We start from the raw sequence: 24,367 nt of genomic DNA, 5'->3' as shown, positions 1-24,367 counted from the left end.
TAGGTTTTACTGAGGAAAAAATACTCTATAGCTATATCATTTCAAATGTCTGCAAGGCAGATACTACCCTACTACAACACCACATCTTCACTAGTATGACGTTCCCCTATCATTCTACTACCTGAGTGATGTCAGTGTAAATTCAGGCACCATTAGTAAATTTTTGACCAAACATATACACAGCACTGACAAAGGAGTAAACAACCCTTCAGCTTACCAGTACATGTAAAAAAGACACTGACAAAATGGAAAATAATATTTTTTATGATAAATTATTCCTATTATTTCTTCATTGCCCCAGAAAAGCGAAGAGCTGGACACTATTTACTCATCAATCCTTTATTCTTTAAGGATTCCTTTTACTGCAATCCAACACTGTTTACTTTGTAAGTAAGAAAATGGTAAAACTAAGTAGTCATGGAAGAATTCTCAATGCCTGTGTCCCTTGCTGTCCCTCTCCCTGCGCTTTAACTCCTCTTTGTAGCAGTAGGAACAGTAATTTTCAGTCTCAGGACGACCATAAAAGGAACAGTTCTCCTTCTTACAGCGGTTCTGCTGGATGGAATATATTGGGCAAACTGTGCTTCTGCCTTGGTTTTTGTCGTTGTTCAGCCAGCTCTGAGGAGCGTCCTCGTCAGCGTACTCCAAGCAGTCTCTGATGTCCACGGTGTTGAAGCCATTCGTGTAGGTCTGGGACTTGTGTTCGGCCGGCCTGGTGTAGCTCAGCGACTCCACCGTGTTCACTGTGCGCATCCCAGGCAGCCGCGCGGGGCTGTAGCTCTGCGAGGACAGCGATCTGTTCTGCTGGGGGTAGGTGGCACAGGTTTTCAGGGTGCCAACCACTGGCTTGTAGGTATCATCCTGGAAGCTCGATGGCTTGGAGTTGACATCATGCAAATGGATGACACTTTGCCTTTGAACAGGGGGGGTATGGCTATAGTGGGCAGACACCGGGATGGGGCCGCTTTTCTTGGCACCGTTGCTGGGTGAAGAAAAGGACCCGGGAGTGGGACTAGTGCGGTCTTTGAATTTTAAAACCAGTTGAGTTGTATGGCTTTGAGGTAAGATGGGTGATGCCCTATCCTGAGGAGATGGTTCTAATTTTTCTTTTGAAAATGCCTCTGGCTCCAGTTTCCTACTAGAGGAGCTATTCAGTGCAGCCTTTTTCTCAGCTTCCTTTCTTTTCTGCTCCTGTTCTGCATTGAAGCGCTCCTGGGCACTGGTCAGGTAATAGCCGATCATCTCCTCGTGGAACTGATGCCTGTGACTGGTCAAAAGAAGGCCAGCAAAAATAAACTTTCGTTCACCCTGCATGGCAGCTCTCAAAATATTTAGGCTGAGTTTCACGTCTGTGCTGTACTTCCATGGGTCGGACTGCTTGTCAGAGAAGGGTTTAGTGTTCACCTTTTCAGTGGGGGAGCTGCTGGCTCTGTCAGTCGGAGATGGAGTGGTCTTTTCAGACGGAGACGTGCTCGCAGACTGTCCAGATTCCTCTTTGCTCCCTTTGCGAGTCTTGGACTTCTTCTCCTTGACTTTTTCTACTGTGTCACCATTTTTTCCATTCCCTGAATTGGCTCGGCTCATCTTCCCATGCACCAGACCTCCAAGACCACCCATGTTCTTTTTCAGTTTAATTCCCAGGGTTTTACTGAGGCTTCCTATTTTATTGGCAACTGAATCGGTCCTGGTTTTGTCTTTATCTTTCCTTTGTTTGTCCTTTTCTTTTTCTTTACTGTTTTTGCCATTATTGCCATTGGAATTACTACAGATGGAATCTCGGTCTGAGTCCATGGAGTCGGCCAGAGACTGCACGTCTTCTCCAGCAGAAGCTGTAGGGGATTCTGGTTGAGCCAAAGGGGCCTGCTGTGGAAAAGGAATTATAATTAGATACAGTAAAATCCATTTCATACAGGAGTTGGTACAAAAATACCCACCCCCAATTCAATACAGATTTTGACACTAATTTTAAATACATTTTTTAATTTATGCACTGACATTTTTCACTGGTTTCACCACTAAATAAAGCTTTTCTGGCTGTGCTTGCTATGTATTTTGCTTGTTCCTACTGTAGATTTTGGCTCATTTCAGGCACATTGGTAAAATAGAGGTCAGTCACTCAGAGGCTCTGTGAAAGTCAACGCCTGAGTCATGGTGGGTAGCAAGTTCCCTCCTGCCCCAGTGAGCCAGGACAGGGAGGATCAGCAGTGCAGGCTGTCCCTCAGCCCATGGGAAAGGAGCTGGGGAGGATGTGATGGAAGGGGAATGAACTGCTGCTAAAAGCTGTGAGGGGGAAACAGCATACAAACCTGTGTGCAGCAGTATTTCAAAATTGATTATGTTCAAAACCCAGCTTATTTAAGTTGATTTTTTATTTATTTAGGTCTCTGGTGCATGAAAATTAAAGGTACGAGGCACCAGAGCTAAACATCTCATCTGAAATATCAGACATTAAACTCAAGCAAGTAGGCTGAGGAATACAATGATGTGTATTCATGATTATTTGAAAGGAAATGCAGATAAAACTGGTCATAAGTCTGAGATCCACTTTATATTTTAGATAACATGGTAAAACACCTTCCTTGAAAATGCAATAACATGGATCCTACAGTACTTTAAAATAGGACTCTGTTCATGTACTCCTGTAGAACAGCCTTGCTTTCAGGCACCATGAACCTAAAATTTCCTAGTGATAAATCTGAAACACTCAACAGACTACAAGGATATGGGGAGGGGTAAGCTCTGTACATCTGTATACTTCTGGTATAGAAATACCTGCCTACCATTGTCCCTGGGTACTTACATGTCCTCTCTCCCAGGAAGCCCTGAGCACCCCAACACTCAGTTGGGGGCAGAGGTGTTATTCCCAAGGAGCAGAGGCAAAAGTGCTGCAGTGACTTGACCATGATCATGCAGCAAATGTGAGCAGGGAGAGGTAACCCAGGTTACATGAGGGCTCACCACTTACAACTGCAGGACCATTTTGACTCTACTTTTTCTGATGTGGTAGCTACTACTGTAGAAAAATGGATTTTTCTTCTCCTGCAGCTTGCTAACATACTTTCTCCTTTTGTGTTCTGTTTCTCTGTTCAAACTCCATCTGTGTAGGCTGTCTAAATCACCTCCATCCTCTCCTAGCAACCTTTTGCTTCCAGCCCAACCCCTCCACCTATTCAATGCAATTTGCAGAGAAATTTCAGTGCCAGCTGAGCATGGTTCAAAAACAGCTCTCTTGAAGAGGCAGGCTCCAGTTCAGTGCCAGTCTGTGGCCTTTTGTCAGCCATTTTAAACTGGGAGCTGTCCACAAGTGCAAATGCACTTTCAGAAAGAAATTGGTGACCTAATAGTGGCATCAGGAGAGCAAGACAAAGTTCTGAGAAAACAATGGTGAGAGAAAAGGTTTCTTTAAATTACACAATCCACTGAAATTTATACCAGAAAAATTAAGCTAGAAGACACATTTCAGCAAAAAATATACAAGCAACAGTGTTATTAAAACAAATAACCATAAAAATCTGTGAGCCTGATTGGCATCAGCGAGCCATGAGTGACTGTCCCTGCTGCCAGGACACTGAGGTGTTTGCAGGCAGCCTATCCTACTGTGCCTTGTCTCTGCCATGCTGTGGGACACCTTACCCGTGTCTCAGAGGGGATGCGGATCCAGGTTACATTCATGTAGCTGTGCAGAAGATTAAGCTTTGCCTCAAGAGACAGAATCAAACTAAAGATAGAAAAGAAGGGAACAAACAGTCAAACAGCCTGAAAGAAAAAGCAGTACTTCATAAAAGGGGGAGATGCAACAGCAGCCTGATTGTGATTGTCAGCCCCCCCTATGTCTTCTGCCATGTAAGCAGAGCACATGAACCAAGGTCTTGCTGTTAGCAGCTCTCCCAGTACTCCAACCAGGTACAGCTCAAGACAGTTTACTGCTTAACACCGAAGTTACAGAAAGGTCTTACTTGGCCAGTCTGCTGTTATCATTGTCATCTTTTCCCCACTCCCAGTCTTTCCCAGGATCGACCGCAAAGTGCAAAGGCAGTAACTTGTGTTCAGAGTCAGTCAGGGGGATCACCGCTGAAGCAGAGAAGAAACAAGGATTGGGTTGGGGGAAACAAAAATGACAAAAAGAAGAAAAGCTGTGAAAAGCAGAATCGCTGCTTCAGGAAGAGCAGAATTTGTGCTGCAGAGCTGCATCATCCAGAGCACCACAAATGATTTATATTGGGCTCCATTTGCCTGTTTTCATGTTTGTGCAATAAAAGAGGAGAGGTTAATACATTGATTGCTCGATAGTCACCTGTGGAGGAGGGGAGACCTCTGGAGAGAGCCACATGGCCATTTGTACTGTACAATCAACATTTCCTGAAGACAGAGCCATTAGAATAGCAGAAAGCAATAAAATGTTGCAATATTCCTGCCTATCTCTCAAAATCAGAGATTCACACGTTTGTTAATTATTTTGTCTTTTTAGTTTAGTACCTTTGTGCTGTCAAAGAAGTAAAAATATATTGATATCAGCATTAAGAAAGAAAGCAAGAGGAAGCTACAGTGATTTTAGATTCAAACTGAATTAACATAATTGAAGAGCAGAGATCAACATGCATATGGGTTAAGAGGTCAGTTTGAGGCCTCTGAGTGAGTGCAGTGCAAAGGCCATTATTGTTCTTACAGCCCAGCACTTTTGCTCTTCTGCTCTTTCCCCTCTCTGTTCAGGCTCTGCCCTAATAACTCTGCCTCTTAATGATTCTGCTTTATACTCAGCATGCAGGGACCACACTCAGATGTCACAGAGTGTCTATCATTCATCACCAGCAAGAAACTAATATAGAAAGCAATGTCAGTTTTAATTAAAGCCACCAATTCACTTCAATTTTATTAGGAAAACAAGTAAAAGCTTTTGAGGGCCTGGGTAGTATCCTCAGCGTGGTGCAGGTCACTGCTGCTCCTCTGACAGCCAATCAAGGCATTTACCTTTCTGCACTAAAGCTCTTCAGGACTTGCCCTGGGTATTCATTCCACACAATCCAAAGGCAAAGAAATCTGGAGGAGCCAGTTATTTAAACCTGACTTCACTAGGGGCTCTATGCGGTTTGTAACCCTTTCTGCGGCGCAGCAAACGCGCGGTCAGAGAGGCGGCTCAGCGGCTCCGGGGCCGCTCCTGGCTCAGCCGCCGCCGCTCGCGGAGCTGCGAAGAAAGGCCCAAAGCGGCCCAAATCCCGCGGGGCGCCGCCCCCTGCCGGCCGCGCCGGGAAATGCCGCCCTCCGCCCGGCCAACGCCGCTCCCCAAACGCCGGGGCACGGACACAGCGCTGCTCGGGACTGCAGCTCCCCAAACGCCGGGGCACGCGCGGGGAGCCCCAGCCTGCCGTTCAGAATACACCGCACTGCAGCGTCCTGGGGCACCGGAGCAGCACAAATGTACAGCAGACATGACAGATGAATACACTTCTAACACTTCCCAGTGTAACATAAGGGTTTACTCTAATGCATTCAATTAAATTATTGCAACAAAGAGGCTGGAAGAACTGAGAAAACAATTAACTGAACGTGTTTCACAAGGAAAATGCATATTCTGCCAATTACCTGAGTTACCAGCAGGCACTGACTGGACTGACATCTCACCTCAATCATTTAAAGGAAGAAGGCAACTCAGGAAAGTGTAATGTTGTAAGTTTACAACACAATAGTTCCCTTCTGGTAGTACCTGGTTTTACAGGTACAGCCTGGTAAAAAACTGTGAATGTAATCCTAGGGCAGGTGACGATGAAAGCTTGGAGCAAAGAACCACTAGAGAATTGAAGCAGTCTCTTTTTGGGATAGAAACTTCAAAGGGTAAATGTGACTTTCTTCTCTATGGACAGCTTGAAACTAACTAATTTTCACATAGTTAAATAAATATTTTGGTTTATAAACAAATTTTAAAAGAAACCTTTTAAATACTGAAAGTACCTATTAAAAATGCTTAGCGATACTCCATTTTATTAAAATACAAAGTTAAGTAAAAAACAAAGCTTAGAGCTGCTTGTCTGTAACATGTCACTGTTGTCTTAACTCCTGTACACTTTCTGAATGCCAGAAATGTGTTCGTTGAGTGCTGATTGTATCCCCATTCTAAGGTAGAGTCTAAGGCTGGTGTGAAGCACTGCTGTTTTCATGGAAAACAGATCTGCTAAAGTGAGGGACTTTGAAAATTCTGTCTTCACTGCAAGAGATTTTCTCTCTCAGGAAATTTTGTTTGATAGTTGGGGTTTAAGGTATGATTTCCCAAGTTCCTCCTAGAAAAGTATTTTTTGTCACAGCTGCAAGCAGAGTCCATCCCATTCATTTCTATAGCAAACCCCACAGACTGTAGCACCTCCCTGACACCCAGCAGGGTCTGCACTTTGGTTGGTGTTGGCCCACTTGGCTGTGGCTCTTTAACTGAAACTACACTTGAAGCACAGCCTACCAGCTCTAATTCCAAGAGATGGGATAAGTGACAAGCAGCAGCCGCTGGCTGGTCCATGGCAGCAGTGTGACACACACAGTGAGGACTCTGCTGCCATTCCCTAGCTGGGTGTGCTGCTGCCATCTGTGCTATGAAGGAAGTCACAGCACTTCCCAGCTCTCATCCTCATGCCTCAAGTGCCACTATTCATCTAAAAAAACAACACTTTAACTCTTTCTGAACATGCCAGTACAATAAAATGCTGACACACAAACTGACATGGTGCTGTTCAAGACCACTGCCACACCTCTCACAGTGTTACTCGGACTGAGCATGACAGTGTGGAAAGCTCCATTGCCAAGGGAGCAGTCTCAGGGACAGTTGAGTTCTAGTCTGTGTTTTCCATAAACAAAGACACAAAAGACCTGCCTCAGTGGAGCCTGCATTAATATAAAAGTATTTACCTGTTTTTAATCAGACACTGCATTTCCAAATAAGAGGGCCTCTGGCAACCATCAGAAGGCCAGGGGCTGTGTGCTGTGTGTAAAAAGAAGTGTCAAAATGTCTCAAATCCTCTCCAGACAAGGAGATATTAGCATGTTTTCTCTTTATATCTATTTATAGTAGTGTTTTAAATGTTCTGATACAGGACTTTATGCGAAAGCATACCTTCAAGTTCACATCAGTATTTATTTGATCACACACACTTTCTCAAATGCAGACATAACTGTCTCCTCCACTAGAGAGCTCAGCAGCTGCTTAAACGTGTATATGTACCTGCAGTAGTTGAGACATCTTCAGATGCTGCTCCTGACACTTGGTTAGAGCATAAATACTGTAAGTTATGAATGGCCTGGCTCTCCAGGATGCTATTTTTAAGAAGGTGCAGCTCTAAGCTGCATTCTGATAGCTCAAAATCTGCCCATGTGCCAAGGCCCCTGTGCCATTGCTGCTGACACTTGACAACTGTGGCTCTGTTGCTCTCCCTTGCCATGTGCCAAAGCTGCCAGAGCTGCTCTGCTGACAAGGTGCAAACTCCAGGCACTGCTGGAGCATCCCTGTGCCCATCTCCCTCCTGTCACAGCACATGGAGGACAACAGCAACGCTGTGGTTGCTGTTGGACTGCTGCAGTCTCCAAAAGCAACTGGCTTGGCAGCTACAGCATTCCCTTCATCCCAAAATAAATGCCAAATGCTCTCTGCTGCTCTACACAACTTGAGCCTGTGCATTCGAGGCCCTGAAGTAAGAGAGGTACAATCAGGTCACACAAACACCACTTTGATTCACCAACCCTTGTAATTAACGTCGATGAACTCGTACATGAAAGTCAGTAGTTAATGTTTCTGATGCTGTTCTGGATATCTGGTAGGGGTTTCTCTCCCAACTCCTTTCCTGTGGGAGTACAGGTATAGGAAGATCCTACAGCAAAGCAGTTGCTAACCTCAAGAAGGACATTTAACATTACTGAAATATTACTGTTCTTGTAAGACCTGAGGTACTGGAGGCAGAGAGATGTGCCTGAGATAAACGAGGCTCCTGTCTGCTGATATTATTCCAGATGTTAGAAAGGAAGAAATGAACTGTGCCATTGTTTTGTGATTAAGCTGCTCAGATTCCTAAACATGCAGCAATAAAATTTAGTGAGTATTGTTTCCTTTCTGACAGATAAATACATCTATAGGTAAAAGAAAGTACTTTGTGCACTCTATTCAATATATATGCCAGTGTTGATGTGTTTAAAGTATACCTTGTTCTCTCTGTTGGTCTTTTTGTTCCATGGAGACAAGAGCAGAGAAATGGGCCTGATCATAGGCCAGCACAAGAGGTGAGCAATGGCATCTGTTTGGCAGAACTTCAAGTGGCAAATAAATTCCTCCAAATGGTATCGGTGCAAAAGCTGCAGAGACAAAGATTTTTGCAACTATATGAAAGAACAGACAAGAGTTGTATAAACAACTGTGCTGCAATATCATCAGAGTTCCAGGAGAGCAGTTTAATGTGAAGTAATCAATGCAGGAACAGTCACAACAACAGGTAAAATTTCATTATAAAATGTCAGTATATATACTGACAGAAAGAAAGAATCATGAGGAAGATCTTCCACTCTTACATAATTTTCCTTGTTCTAATTGTTTATTCATAAAGATATTATGGTCTTATAACAAAATCTTGATGACTCTTATGCATGTAAGCAGAGTTGTACCTTCCTGTAATGCTTCTAGGCATAATTATTTTCTAATAACTATCAGTAAATACACTGTCAGGTCTTTTGGTAACAAGCTCCACTTGCACCTCCATTAACAGATTTCTATAAGAAACATTACAAACATGTTTATAGTCCACACATTGTACATATCTGAATGTACATACACATGTATATATGATAAAGTTAAGGAGGGACTCAAAAAAATCCTACAAGTAGAATTTGAATGGGATGCTCTATCTGGAGGGGCAAAATTTTCCTTCGAAATATTCTACACTTGTTTATATATATAATTATGGGAAACATCAAGTTTGTTCAGGAAAACTCTCTCAATGTTTTTGCTTCCAACCAATTTTCCTTTTGCTACAAAAACATGAGACTTTATTGCTGAAATATCTGCAAGATGAGTTCCTCTCATGAACCCCTCATTCTGGCTATGAACAATGACTGCACTGTCTTTCAGTTGTGTTTCTCAATAACTTACAAAATAATCTACAACCATTACTTGTAGATCATAATCTGCAATGGAAACTGAAATATTGCAGTATTTTCCTGTGGAAGTAAATTTCTGTAAACTCCATCACCTGCTTAACATCCTCTTTTAATCAGCTAAACATCGCCCTTTAATTAATTAACACCCCATCATGAATTAGAATACTATTAGTTCATGGTAGAAAGTGAGATGAATTTAATGCTCTGAGTCCTGCTCCAACAGGGTCGAGCTGGCTCCACATATGGATCTAACATTTTAGTGCTCACATGTGCAAACTGAATAAAACATTCTGGAAACTTTTGAATGAGAAGCTGCAAAGAAGTCATTAAAAGCAAAAATCCAAGATACACACATTTAAAATTCAATTTTTCAAAGTCAGATTAGATTGATTTCTGCGGAGTTTTAAGGGGCACCTAAGTAACATGGCAAAATTAGAACTTTGTTCACTTAGACCAGTCAGAAATGTATTATGTTTTGTAATTTGGTGATTTTTTAAATTAATTGGGAATATCTGGGATAAAGAGGTTTTCAGCAAGGATTGTATCTTTTATTTTTTTACTTTTATCTAATAGAAAGGGATTGAGTATTGTTCTGTGTTTTCCTTTTTTTTTTTTCCTTTCAGAAAAAGGCAGCAGCTCTTCCATAAACACTGGTATGTTACAGCTGGGTATTTTACTGGTATCAGGTTACAATTGATTTGATTTACAGAGGTGCATGGATCCCTGATGAAAGCCCTTACCTTCTCCTCCTGAGTCTCGTAACATCGTGTCTGCTACTACAACAATTGGTCTTCTCAAGATATGGGCTAAGACAAAAACATGGAATTCTTCCAAGCTCTCATACACTGGATCTTCTGCATTGTCCACTCTGGAAGACACAGCATTGAGACTTTAAGAACCAGCTTGAACCAACCACGAGACTTTGGTGGATCAACATGCCCCAGCAGCTGTTTCTTCTTCACTGTCCCTTATATCCCGACTCCTCTGAAACCCATATTTCAATCACTGACGTAGGTAAAAAGAAATGGAAAGGAAAATGCATTTTTGTCAATAAAATAATAGCAACATTAAAAAAAAAAAGTTTTCCAACTAGTATCACTATGCTTTAGATCAGCCCCACAATCTTCCAGGAGATGGAAATGCCCAGCACCTTTAGAAGCCAACCTAGAAAGTAAATTTTCTACCAAAGAGGTCATTCTTTTATCTGGACTGCAAGAATAAATCTGTTGAAGTCCCCACTTCTCTAGCTGACCATTTCCAAGCCCTTCTATAACTGCATAAACAATTTAATGAACTTTTGGTTTCAGTTATCCCCTGTTTTCCCAGTTTGATGTCATTAATGTCAGTACCACATTTCAAGGCTTTGCCTTTGCCTGGAAAACAAAACCAAACTAGATGAAAGACTGAAAAATGAGACAGTTGTGGGAAGCAGACAAAAGTGAAGATGATAACTCACTGCTGAGTGCCACTTAATATAATACACCCAAAGTCCTAGCTTTTGTGAGCCCTGACAAATAAAGGTGGGCAAGATGACACAGGCACACTCTTAAATGGAGGCAGCACCTGTCCTCTTCCTGCCAGCTGGGCAGGGAACCTCCAGAACTGACTGCTGTTAATTTTCTGTGTAAGTGAAGAACAATAACAGAGCAGAAGTGCCTGGACACTGCTCCAGAGTGTGTGGGACAAGCACAGCAACCTCTCAGAGGTCTCACAGCATCGAGCCTATCCCTGGAACTTCACTTTAAAATCTTTCATCCCAGCCTAGGAGCATAGCAGGGTGGAAATGGTCACCAGCAGGCTGGTGCAGAACATTCACTGGTCAAGCAGTGAGACACCTCTCTTTCCCTGGATCCCTTCTCCTACTATCTACACTCATCAGGAAACTTTCCTGATGTTCAAACCAAATTCCCATTTTGCAATTTCTTACCCTATTCTTTACTGAACTCTTTTCCACAGCTGGCTGTGACAGCTTTTTAGCATTTGCAGTCCATTCTGTCACCTCAGAGTAATCTGTCAGCCAAAAGCAACTCAGGGGAATCACATTATTGGCAGGACAATATGCGAGAAAGATTTCCAACTACCTTCTCACATTAGTATTTCCAGCCTATCAGTCCTAATTTTTTCCTTCAAATCCTCTAATTACTCCTCATCTCCTAGTTAATGAGGTTTCTAGAAGTGAAAGGCATATTCCAGATACAGCTGTTATCAGAGGGATCTCTATCCCTTTGATCAGCTGATGCCATGCCTGACTGCACAAATTCCAAAATTCCACTGGGCTTTTTTCCTCTTCAGTATCACATCCCCATGTTGCCTGATTCACTATCTCTGATCATATTCATGCATTTCAAACCTTTCTCTGCTATTACACATTCCACTGCTCACTGCCACAAGATCAGAGTGGCTGAGGTCACAAGGGAGCTCTAGGGCACTCCTTATTCAGCTCCTGCTCCATCAGGGCCACCCAAAGCCCTGGATTGTGTCCAGACAGCCTTTGGGTACCTCCAAGGAGAGAGAGTTCACAGCCTCTCTGGGAAACCTCTTCAATGCTCAATTTTCTACCATCACTGCCACTAATTCACGTGGCCTGATTTATATTATTTCAGTGCCACTTGCTGAGGATTCAGTATGAATTTTCCTAGAGATTAATGAGAATGAAAAAACATCATTAACAAGTATCCATAGCAACCTGCCACATCCTTTGATCCACTGATCATTCCACTTTTTTTCAGGGATCTTTTATGTATGCTGGCTACATGACCATGAAAATTGTGGACAGAATAATTTTGTCAATAAAACATAGAACCCAAGAAAATTTAGGAAACTGAAATTAATTCCTCTGTTCATGTAAAGATAACTTTAAATAATGAAATTCACTTATATAAGAGCATGTAAATCTGCATTGCAGAATCCTGCTCAACCAGAGCACTCTGGCTAAATAAATTATCTCTATTCTAAGAGCAAACTACTAATAAAAAGAAAAACAAGTAAAAATCTCAGTCTGACCTACAGGACCACTGGTACCTCCAGTCCAAACACAGCAGACACGGTCTCAGCACTCCAAATAGACTCCCTCTCTTATGGAAAATCCAAGTTGTACTGCAGCCAGGAATGAAAGAAAACCTCTTTCAAAAAGCTGGAAGGGAAAAGTCACCTACCTTGCTGTTCTACCTCGCTGGCTGCTGCTCTCTCAACTGTAAACTCTGGGCAACATCTGTTCTCATGTCCTTGGATTTCCTTCTAACAGCTCCCTATGGTAACACTGCTTTCCTTCCCCACACACAGCTCCAGATTTTCAGTCCAACAGACTCTAACAGCTATTCTGACCTTAGGACTCCTTTTGGGATTCACACAGAGCAAGAGACCAATGCCCTCAGACAGCTGAGACACACTGAAATAACATGACAGAGCTGAAGTTCTTCAACCTGGTGGTTTGCCAGAAGCAGAAGATCAGAAGTTCAGAGCTCAGTTTGCCTCCATTCCATTTCTGACACCTTTCTTTTCCTGCTTAACAATCCCCAAATGAAAACCAGCACAAACCACAGCTGCAGCTGTAGGTGTAGGAACCTCTCCTTTGATTTCCTTACAGTGTTTGTCAGCAATTCAAACATGGGAAATTGCACAGTAGTGGAACATTCTCTTTCATTCTTCAAGGAAAAAAAGATATATTGAATTGACTAAAGGAAAAGAAACACAGAATGTGAATGCTTTGGGCTCCATATTTGAATCACCACAGGCTGTGCTTGGCTTCAGTACTTTATGTGAACTGAAAATAGGCCAGATAAAAAGAGGTATTAGCCGTTAGAAACTACAGCTAATAATCAATAAATATGTTTTAATAAACCATTTCTATCTGCACCTTACAATTGCTTCATATACTGAGCAGTTTAAAAGAAATAGCATTCCTATAACAGACACTAGATCAAATAAAAATCATTTTAGGGCAATGCCTTGTTAAATGATCTAAACTAAATTCTGTGTAAGGTGAGGGTCTTGCATGGCTGCAGGAGTTGTGTAAGAAGAGCTGTTTGTTGAAGCACTCTGAATACCAAGCCAAGTCCAAAACCTCAGAGGACACTTGCATTTGAGAGGTGCTTCCTGTTTAAATGTTCTGGGTTTCTGCTTGAAACTCAATTCCAATGATATACAGGAAGATTACAGCAGTATTCCCTCCTTTCTTCCCCATTTTAAGTCCCTTGAACTTATTTATAAGATAATGCCAATAGCACAGACACAGCTGGGAGGTGACAGTAAGTACAGGTACCATCCACTTCCAGGGTCTGTATGAGCTCAAACCACAACAGCACCTGGTTTTTCAACAGTGAATAACAACAGTGATATTCACTCTCACATGAGAACAGGCTCTGACTGACAATTGCACAGTGAAAGAAGGGGTTGGAATTTTCTTTTGAGCAGGACAGCAATAGCTAGGTTCTTAACAAAAAACAGAGTAGCAGACATTTTCCTTTTTTCAATGTAGTTCCTTCAATTCAGTGCCCCTGCTTTTGCTTGTAAATAGTGATAAATGAAGCAATTATGTTAATCTAGAATTCATTTTTTACATTTACAGGAAGATGTGCAAATCTATTTCAAAACATGCTGGAAACAAGCACTTAAGAACCAGGTCTTTCTGTGTTTCCTTTTTCTTTTTTTCCAACTTCCAGCTTCAGAAGGAGAGTGTCTCAAAGGAGAAATCTTTGGAAATTTAGCATCAATTGCTGATCTCCTTTGCACGTAGCTCACTCTGAAAAATACCTAAAAGAAGTTTGCATGTGAATGAGGCAGCACAATTCCATCCTTAGGTTTGTCACTGAATTCTTTTGAAGCAGACACAACTTCTGATGCTTTAGCTAAGTCTGACACCAAAAGAAAACGTCTCATCTACAGTTCAAAGACTGATGTGCAAGCTTGCTTAATACAGCAACTAACTAGAGGACATCATATACCCCATCTCAAAAATACTATTTTGATATTCCTTTTCCTTGTCAAGGGCCCTGCTTTGAACATGGGCTCATTAAACTGAAAAAATAATTCATTCTGTCTTTGGAATGAATGTAAAGAGAAGTATACATTCAAATCTTTAATAGGATAAGGATTTCTTGTCTAATCCATATTTCACTATTTCAAAGGAAAAATTAACTGTTGGCTATTTGTATTTACTTTATTTTGATTGAAAAAAGAGATAAATGCAAACCATGCTGAGAAGGTTATTTAAGTAGTACCTATACTCCCCGTGTAGGTACCTGGGAACTGAAGGTTGACTGCCTGGCAAAGATAACATTTGAGGGCATCTCTGACTAGAAGGTACTGAAAATATATGGTACATAGAGAATATGGAACATACAGAATTAAATGGAACAAGTCAGAGAAAATTTGGGCTGAATGATCAGATTTAATAGAAATATGAATTGAACTGCATTAGAAAACTGAAACATATCAACAGGAAAATATCTACAAACATATAAAACAACCTCGATATTAAGATGAAAATAATTTTTTTTACACTTCAGAATAGAAGAAAATGAGACACATTGTGGCTGAAAATTTTCTAAGCAAAGTCCTCCTGAATTCCTAGAATTACCTATCCTTAACATCATCAGGTTAAAGGGAAAATAAAATATTCTTTCAGAGCCCAAAGAATATTTTCTACAAATTTTGTTACTCTCATTATGCTGTATGCCTTATTCTGTCAATTTACTTACCACCACACATTATTTTCTCCAGGGGAAACAGTAGGTAGAGAAAATTATGCACTGACCAAATACTAAATATTTTTAGTAATAAACACTAGACACAAAACCTAAAGCTTCTGCATTCTGAAGGTTGGTCAATAATCCTGTCCTTTGGGGATAACTGCACTGAAAGCAAGGGATGGTTTATCACAGTGGCTACTTAAAGCACATTCTATATGTGGGTCAGGGGTATTTGAATGTTGTAGATACTATTTCATCCCCAATCTTTTCACAAATATATTCCTGAAAAAAAGCTAAATGATACTGCCAACATGCTTGTTCCACAGGAAAAAAATTAGGATTTATTAAATGCAGACTCTTTTGGATATAATGTAACCTCAAGTTAGTGTGGTAACTGTACAAGAAAACATCACCAAAAAGCTAAATATTATAATGGGATATGTAGATAATTCTGCCATGCCAAAAGAGTACAACAGCTGCAAAGGCAGTTTGGTGGTGCTATGAACACCTTCACTCAGTTGTGCTGTGCTGTTTTCCTACTGAGAACAAGCCTGGGACTGTGTCACACTGTGAACTTACCCCCCACCAGTGCCCCCGTTCTTGCTGAAATGCGTGCGCGGCTCGCTCGACGCCAGCTTGAGCAGCTCGTTCCACTCGCGCTCCCACTCCTCTTCCGTGTACACCAGCCCTGACTATGCGGCAGAAGAAAATGCTGTCACCACTATGCTGACGCACAGGGGAAGCAGAGCTCTGTACCAGTGTTTACAACTCAATTGAGTTTCACATGTGACTCAGTTCAGTATCAGGACCATTAATAGTTCAATACTTCTACTCAGGTGAAAGAATATTAACTTATTAAAAAGATCTAAAATACCAACTGTAGAGTGAGCACATTCACTTGCTTGCCTTCAGGATTACTCCTGAAACTGGCTTGTCTAGCCACTGCTTAGGCACAGACATCTTCAGGAAACAGTAACATGCTGAAGGTACAGCTTTTAATCAAAAATCAAGTCAAATTTACAGATGATTTTAGTTACGACACTTCCACTCAATATTTGGCCACAGCTCTAAAAATCCTAATTCAAGATTCTGGGAAATCTTTCCTAAATGTAGTTCTCTTTTGTGGATTTCATCCACTCATTTTTAAATGCTTTTGATAGCTAAATTACACATTTATTTTTCTATATGTTCCAAATGCACCTTAGACCTTTTAGGCACAAAACTCTGCATACTTATACCCACGAAGCTACAAACATATTTGCATTCTGGTATAAAAATTTCAAATACAAGTATCTCTTTCCCCAAACAAAATGGCAACACAAGGAATTTGATAGCAATTAAAACTTTCACAGCAAACTTCAGAAGAATGCTTGTAAACCTAAATGATATTAACAAGGCTGTCTTTGGGCCATACAGACCTCCTTATTCTGCTGAGTCTGTTGCCATCTCCATCTTCGTTTCAGTGCTTCCCTTTCAGCTCCACTTCTCATCATAGTATAGAGGGCTTTCCGTAACACAAGGTCCCGATCGTGAAATCCCCACATCCCTAAGGCAGCACAAGATGACATCCAGTTTTAAAGAAGCTACAGTGAAATAGAAATAGCTAATACATAATTGAAGATTCTCCCTGGCAAATAATTCACCCACTATTTTTAAGATTTCCAAAAGAAAGAGTCATCGCAAATAAGCTAATGAGAAACAAGAGGTCTAACACATTTTAAACTTTGATTAGGAACAGCCAAGGATATGAGCTGGTTCAGTGTTTGCTTGCAGGCAACTCCAGCTTTGTTGCAAGCCATGGAATATTCAGTGCACAGGTTGGTTTTAGCTGCAGTTGCCAGCAGGCACAAGGATGTTAATGAGCACTGCAGGCACCCCTTGGAATCACAGACGGTGCCGGCCCCCAAAGGCTCCGGCTCCTACACAGCAAGAAATTTCCTTTGGCTTCAAAATTAAGAGAAAAGCATTAAAGATGATAGAAAATCTAAAAATACCACAGGCTTCCATTTTAAGATAATGAAACATTTTTATGTGGTTGGGAATAATAACCTACACCAAAAGAAAGCAGAGCTGTCCCCAGTCCTGTGCTTACAGACAGCCATGTTTCAGTCACTACATTGTCAGCTGCTGGGTTCAGGTCAAAATACTCCAAACATTTACAGTAATTAACATACAAAATTAAGTAGATAAAGATAAAATGATCCTTGGAAACAGTGACAACTCTTTTTTTACTGCATCTTTCAACAACAGGAGTCTATTCAAAATAACAAATGTCCCAGTGTTTTTAAACAGTCACTCTTTGGAGTACTTTTGGTGGAAGATTTTAGTAGCTGCAAAAAGTCCAACTTTCCTCATAACAGGTTAGGATGTAGAAAGCACAAAGACCTTCAGCTTCACAGCTTTCTATTGATTTTCAGAAAGGCTTAAAAAATCTTGTATAAACAATTAATTTATCATTTGGAAATTATTTTAATTCACCCCAAATGCTATTTCACATATACTTAAACCCTATAAGGAACTAACAGATATTGACACTGCATGCTTGAAACAGTGGAGAACTGTTTGAAGAAAATCAAGAGAATGAATTAATTTCCTTGCACATTATGAAGGCAATCCTACAGAAGCATCTGGAATTTGCCTGTTCCAGACCTGTTAGGCCAGGAACACAAAAAATATAAGGAAAATACAGATCACTGGTGTTTGTGATACATGGTTTTGGATACTGTTCCAGTTATACTTTTATATCCTGAGAAAATTTTCCTTTCCTGCTTTAGGTATGCTGGACACTACAGTGAAATGTGAAGGACATATTGCTCCAGAATCAGACTTTTAATGCAAATCTTTGTATCTCATGTGTTTCTGAGCTGTGGCTGGGGCTAGAAGAGAGCAGTGAATATTTCTGGCAGAAGGTTTCCTGCCCAGACTGCCCCTTACCTAGAGAGGCAGCATGCAGGAGGCAGTTTCCATCACCCGTTGTGGCCAGGGGCAGCAGGCGCTTGCAGCTAGTGCACACCGTGGACCACCAGTTGAGGCGTCCTGGAAAGGAAACACTGGTTACAGGGGGAGAGGAACCTGGAACAGGAGCAGTGCTCTGTGCAGGTCAGCACAGAGCAGGAGGGGTAACCATGGACATTCTCCTTACCAAATAAGCTTAAATGTAATGTTAGAAGTTAAAACGGAGAAGATTAGAAATGAGGCAGATAAACTATTCTCTACATGGATCTAGAAAAGAAAAAAGCACCTTTAATTAATTTGCATCTTCCAGTCTCATATGCTGCATCCAGTGATGGATTTCCAAGGAGTTTATTGCCTTAATACCATTCTGAGCCTTGCTGTCAGTTCCCAAACATAATCGACATTGGCCTCCCACACGCACATGACAGACTTCATTAGGGTAATAAAGGAATTTTTCTTTTGTCAAAAGACAAAAGTAATATGTATGTTGTAATCAAGATATGTTACTATAAAGGTAAGTTTATTAAGTAAATTATTTCAATCAGATGGATTGTTTCAACAGCTGATTCTCCTCTCATTTCCCATAGTGTAAATCATTATTAGATCTACTAAAACCAACAGCTACACTGCCAGAGAATTAAAATTACACCAAAGCATAGCCTGAGGTATAGTATTGAATGTAGCCTTTCTCTTTAGGGAATACTTAAAGAATCACTTATCCATCATTGCTATGTGAAGCATGTTTTACAGATTATAAACCAGAGATGGGTTCTGGAAAAGCCTGGCAAAAGAACAGATACTCGGTGAAGAAATAAGTCATGAAGACTATCACTGCCCAAGCCCACACTAAAAGCAGGTCATTCCTGGCAGACAGGTTGCTATGTGGTAGCAAACTCAAGTGTTAAGCCTAGGTTAAAAGGTCATGGGAGCACTTCTAATAGAAAGAAAGCAAATGGGGGTAATTGTGTAGCATCTCTGGGGATGAGGAAGAGCAGATGATTAACAGGGATGAATAGAGCGGGTACATTTCCCAAGTCTTGGCAGGTCTGTGGGTAATGCACAAGTGAATAATTAAATGAATAATGCAATAGGCAGACATTTTCTCCCCCAGTTTCTTGACTGGGAAGCTGGGAAGAAATAGCAACTATATATTTATACAAGCAGTTTTGCACTTAAGGTTAAACCCCAAAACAGGAGGAAGTTCAAACAACAAATAAATACCTCTCCATTAATAAGTTTTCATTACAAAATTACAGTGAAGTTTATTTGTAACTACAGGTAATATACATTAGGGGGAAAATAGTGTAATAATATTTATTATGTACCCCAGTTATTTGTTCTGGGTACTAAGAACAATGAAATTTAATTGCAATTAGTCCAAATGTGTTAAGAGTACCACACTGTCAAGATGCACAGCAGATCAATAAGCACATCTGGTAACCCTCAAATTATTTGAGCAGCTGGTTTGTAAATGCACTACACCTCAGACTAGGCTTATTGAGTTCTAAATAAAATATGCAATAAATAAGCTTAATTTAAAGCACTATTAGACAGCCTCTGGAAAGAACAAGATCATTTTTAGCAACTCCTGCATCTGTGAAATAACAACGTGCCACCTGTTTTTAGCAGAATGTTTTGGTGGGATTATATTCAGCAATAAGTTACACCAAGGTGCTGTGTAAAGCCTGGTTAGAATACCTAAAAAGAGACAGGCCTTAGGTAGGACTTAAGGAAATAATGAGTGGCGTTGCTTTGCAGATTAACTAACATCTATTGGTAAGAAATGCCAAGTCTGGAGTTTATGAATCTTTTGAGTAACAGGAGGTTTCTATAAAAGGATCTTCCATCAAGTGCATCCTGCAAAAAGCGTTTGGGGCTTGGTTAACATCACAAAGCTTATGGCTGACTGAAAAAATAGCAGGTATGGGTTTATTATTGGATTATAACAAAAAAGTGATGCATTTTCATTTTTCAAATCTAGTGGTTATAGTGGGTCCCTTTAGGGAAAAAACAGTAAAATGAAGCTTAGATGAAAACTGAGATCAAACATCTCCACAATTTTGGTGGATTGGTTTGGGGGACACAAAGCCCAGGCTAACAGCATATTACTGTTTTCTTTGGCTGTTGCTTCTTAGAAAACACAAACATGAGCACAGAAAGAAAAGCATAGGAAAACAGTTCTTGGACTTTCATACAGTATACTTGTACCATTTTTATTGAATTATATTTCACCACTGCAATAGAATTGTTTTTTCTTTCTGTTAAAAACACAGCCATTCCTCTGTCTGTACTGTTTTTTAAAACACAGTACTTCAGTAGAGAAGTTTTCATAACATCTCTCTTTGTCTCAACCCACACATTAACAACACAGAGGGGAGCACATGTCTATAATGAAAATCAGCTTGCTGCACAACATATTTAGAATGATAAAATTGCTTTCACACAGACTTCATTTCATATTATCAGTACCTCGAGTCAGCCTCTGTTGAAGAACCACAGCAATTCCTGCCAGAGCTCACAGAGTTCAGTCTGCCTGTTATTCACGAGCTGACCTCATTCCAATTCTGGCAATAATCAACAGCTGAGTTTACAAGATGGACAAAACTTCAAAAAGTTATGAATGTGATGCATTCTCTTCTTTCAAAGGAATATTTGGAAAGCAATCATATTAAGGAGTAAACCATTCACTGCAGCAGTTGGGAGTAAATAAATCACACCGCCTTTGTCTGGGCCTTTCCTTTATCATCTCACACAGAACTTTGCAGTAAATTGGGAATTTTGTTCTGAGTTTCCACACAGATAGGATGTGACCAGGACATGCTGGCACATATAGATGTCAAGCTAGCAAGAGTTTAAGCATATTTAAAAAACCCATAAAAACCTTACAGGTTTTACAGACACCCAGCTCATATGGTCACTTCAGAACCCACATGTGACACTGTTAGTGGCAATTTTGCTCTCCTAGTCCAAGTTTTGGGAGTAGTAAGCTGTTAGTTCTGAGCAAATTTCCTCCTCCTTTGCCTAATCAGCTTCTTTTCTATTTCTTTTCTCTTGAAATTCACAGCATTATACCCAAGCACATTCCCCTCTTCCTTTAGCAACACCCCCAACCTCAGCTACAAAAGCTACTGTCTTTCATGGGATTTGGTTTGAAATAGATTTTCGGCTCTTTGCAGGGAATGCACCTCATCTTTTTTTTTTTTTATGTCATTGACCAAACCATAGTTAAACTGTTGGTAGGAGACATTAAAACGTCTAATACTATGTGACTTTCCTATTAATTCATTAACTTCATTTTGTACAATAAAATAGGCAGAAAACGGAATATCTTTACATCTAAAACAAAGACAAAAGGTTCATTTCTATGAAGCCTTACATGATTTTCTTAAGCAAACCATTCGATCTGTTTAACTTACTTGAAATACAGAAGTGTTTCCCAGGAAGTTCCAAGTTATTTGAATGAAATGCTCACAAAGTAAACTAAGTCTATGTAGGCTACAAGCACACCTGTGATCAAAACCCTGAGTACTTCAAATGGTCAAACCCTCTCCTTTCCAGGGTGCAAGAAACTCTGGGGATGAAGGCACTTTTCCAGTGTGTGTCAAGTTACTGCCCTAATTAATGTGAAGAAAAGAAAAAATTATTTATTCTAATTTTCAGAGAGGTTTGAGAGAGGAATGCTAAGAGGCAGCAAATTTGGTCGTTTCTGCAGCCATTTCAAGTTCAAAGCCAGCCAGCTCTGTATGGATTAGAGGATGCCAGCTCTAAATTCACATATTCTCTGATTGTAAGGTCAGAAAGTCTCTGTGATCCTCTAGTTCATACTAGACTCTAAAGGCTGTGATTGCACTGAGGCAGGTAGGTCAACAATGGTACCATACCAAGGTATCTTCTGCTATCCCTCAGGAATTTGGAGGGTTTGGCAGAGCTGACAGAGGAAGAATCATCCTACTTTTCCCCTGTCCTCCTTGGCTTAGCTAGTTCTTAGAGAAACTGGATATATTTTCTTCATAGGTGACTTGCAGTTTTCATGCTTCATAGTTGCCTGGTAGAATTCCTACCTTATTTTACACTGCTATTTCTCCCAGAAAAAGGCCTTCTGAACACTGCTTGGGGCTCTTTTGGTTGTTTGTAGGTTTTGTTTCTTTTTCCTTAAGTATGTACTGTTTGAGGCTTTTATCTAAGTATGTCTGGCTTTTCAATCACCAAAGCCAAAAAAGAGCACATGACAACACCTCATAAGTACTCAGTGGGACACCAGATTAGCAGAGCTCCTGCCTCAAACCGGAGCTGCACTTCATCAGTTTGGGCTCACACAGGGCACCAGGGCTGGAGAATGAATCTCCGATCAATCCAGTGTTACACAAGCCAGTAGAGCAATCCACACACAAAAAAGGCAACTCTCTGTTCCATATTCCACAAGCAACCCTGAAATCTGATTTTACAACTCTTTTTTATCACCAGGGTTGAGCATTTCACTATAGAGATGTGTTCATTTCATGGTTCATTAGCATTCCTGCTGTTTCATACGGCACCAATATTAATTTTAAATAGATTTCTCCATATCCTTCAAAATTGGCTTAAAACTTTAAACTACTAATACATGTCAATTAACATTAATTTTAAATATCTACACTTTTTTCCCCCATGGCAATACTGAAGTATTGCTTTAAAATTACATAGTTTCTCACTATAAAAAAAATAAATACATAAAATACATATCTAAAAACTATATTCTCAAGCTGCAACAGAACCTTAAGATGTTTCCTTTCACAGTCACTGCAATGTAATTTCCTCATAAGAACTTGAAGTACCAACTCCCTCTGACCATCCAGACTCATGTCCTTGTCTATTGCATGACTTCCCCACCAGTCCCTTCCTTCCTCTCTCAATTTGTTTTATTAACTAAATTTGACAATTTTTTCTATAATGTTTCAAAAGAAACAGAGGGTTGGGATATGAGTCATTTGGAAAAGAACACAGTAGTTGCATTTACTCTCTGGCTTTTATTTCCCAGGCAGGATGTGCAAGCTCTGGCCATGAAGCAGGATTAGAAATGCCAACCCAAATGCTGGATTGGCCACCTACTGACACCCATGGTGTCACCCAGCTGCTGACAGACACCTGAGGTGTCACCCACCTGCTTGCTCCAATGCCACCATGGTGGCCTGCTCAATTAAGTCCCGCTCGATGAAGCTCCTGAAGTCCTCGCTGTACACGCTCAGGTCTGGTAGCTGGAATGTGTAGATGGGCATCTCCAAAGGGAACTGCTCATTGCTGCAGTCATTTGCTACATGTGAGCGAGCCAGGGAGACTATGGCTGAGCTGGCATGGGAAATCCCCCTGGAAAGACGCTTTTCTGTCGAGAAACCAAAGAGCAGTTACAGCCTGTACCACTGCCTAAAAGGCCAGCAATGCCAAGGCTGGTGAATGCACATTCATTTCACTAGGAATTTATTCCACATCTTGTTTGCTACCTTTTTCAGGTTATTTCCCTACTGTGAAAGATTGCTTGTTCTTACTACAGTTCCCTTGAGCAAGCCAAAGGAACTTGACTCTCCTTCTAGCAAAAAAGATCAGCAGTAAAAGTAACAAAATATGAAAAATAAATATTCCTATAAAATTTTTCTTTGATGTATCTTAAGTTTTCAAGGATTCATTGGAAAAAAAATTTACAGACAGATGATAATCAGTTATTGTTTTGAACTCCTAATTAAAGCTTACTTTAACATGATTTATCACTAATAGTGTTTTTAGGACATCTCAAACTGACTAATGGTTATTTAAAATTAACTTTCTTGCAGTTTGTGAACTTTTATTTCTCTAATAGATCAAAATATTTCTAATTCTGAGACTTAAATTGCACTACCTAAATTGACCTAAATGGAGGGAGAGAGTAGAAGGTTTGATTTTGCATTTGTTTCTTCTCCCTGTACATCTCAGCTAAATCCCCTGAGAAGGGGCACTGAAGTGCAGGGCAGCACCTCTATGTGACGTCCCCTTGCTGTCACTCCATCACCCCTCCCAGCACAGCCCAGCTCTCCCCTGCTGGCTGCATTCTCCACTCCTTGGTGCAAACCAAGGTGCTCCTTTCCCTTCTCTGCTCCTCCCTGAACATCCCTAGGTTCACCTGTCAGTCAGAGGTGGCTCTCTGACCAGGAGATCCTCAGCTATACACTGAGTTGACAGCCAAATTCCTGTCAGTCCAGGTGGTCAAAGCCAGATGTACCTCACACTACCTACTGCACCCACTAAACATCAGATGAACATTTCAGTGCAAACTGTATTACAAAGAGGCTAAAGACACATGGTTTTATCAACTGTGCTGCTCTTCCTCCCTTTATTTGTATTCAGTGCTTTAAAGAGTCTTAAGAAGTACCACAGTTCCTTTTCTTCTGATGAAAGTCAGCAATTTTTAAAAAGCTTTACTGAAACTCTTAAGTACTGAAGCTATTTCCTGTTTAACAGGAGGGAAGAGTCAGCAGGAGAAGGGAAGCCCTTCTGTTCCTTTTAATGGCTGCACAGAAAGCCATCACCAGGCTATGCTATTACCTGCCTACATGACAAGCTGTCAGACCTGCAGATTTATTTTGGGACAAGCT

At 40.7% G+C, this 24,367-nt stretch overlaps 1 protein-coding gene across 4 annotated transcripts in view; it reads right to left on the bottom strand.

Annotated features, from left to right (window-relative positions):
- Window positions 1-323: 323 nt before the first annotated feature.
- Window positions 324-24,367, bottom strand: part of OTUD7A (OTU deubiquitinase 7A) — a 42,431-nt gene continuing 18,387 nt past the window's right edge. For 3 of the 4 annotated variants that reach the window (XM_053954936.1, XM_053954935.1, XM_053954937.1), the window contains exons 5-13: window positions 22,906-23,124; window positions 17,745-17,846; window positions 16,229-16,356; window positions 15,390-15,502; window positions 9,861-9,988; window positions 8,173-8,322; window positions 3,957-4,071; window positions 3,634-3,718; window positions 324-1,863 (exon numbers count right to left, since the gene is read on the bottom strand). In XM_053954936.1, the coding sequence (XP_053810911.1) occupies window positions 430-1,863; window positions 3,634-3,718; window positions 3,957-4,071; window positions 8,173-8,322; window positions 9,861-9,988; window positions 15,390-15,502; window positions 16,229-16,356; window positions 17,745-17,846; window positions 22,906-23,124 (2,474 nt within the window). In that variant the 3' untranslated portion in view covers window positions 324-429. The remainder of the gene's footprint in view (window positions 1,864-3,633; window positions 3,719-3,956; window positions 4,072-8,172; window positions 8,323-9,860; window positions 9,989-15,389; window positions 15,503-16,228; window positions 16,357-17,744; window positions 17,847-22,905; window positions 23,125-24,367) is intronic. The other variant, XM_053954939.1, reaches the window with a different exon arrangement.

This window comes from Vidua chalybeata, chromosome 13 (genome assembly GCF_026979565.1).
Source record: "Vidua chalybeata isolate OUT-0048 chromosome 13, bVidCha1 merged haplotype, whole genome shotgun sequence".
NCBI classification, from domain to species: Eukaryota; Metazoa; Chordata; class Aves; order Passeriformes; family Viduidae; genus Vidua; species Vidua chalybeata.
The sequence above is the reverse complement of the archived record's forward strand: the minus strand, read 5'-3'. Positions and strand labels throughout refer to the sequence as shown.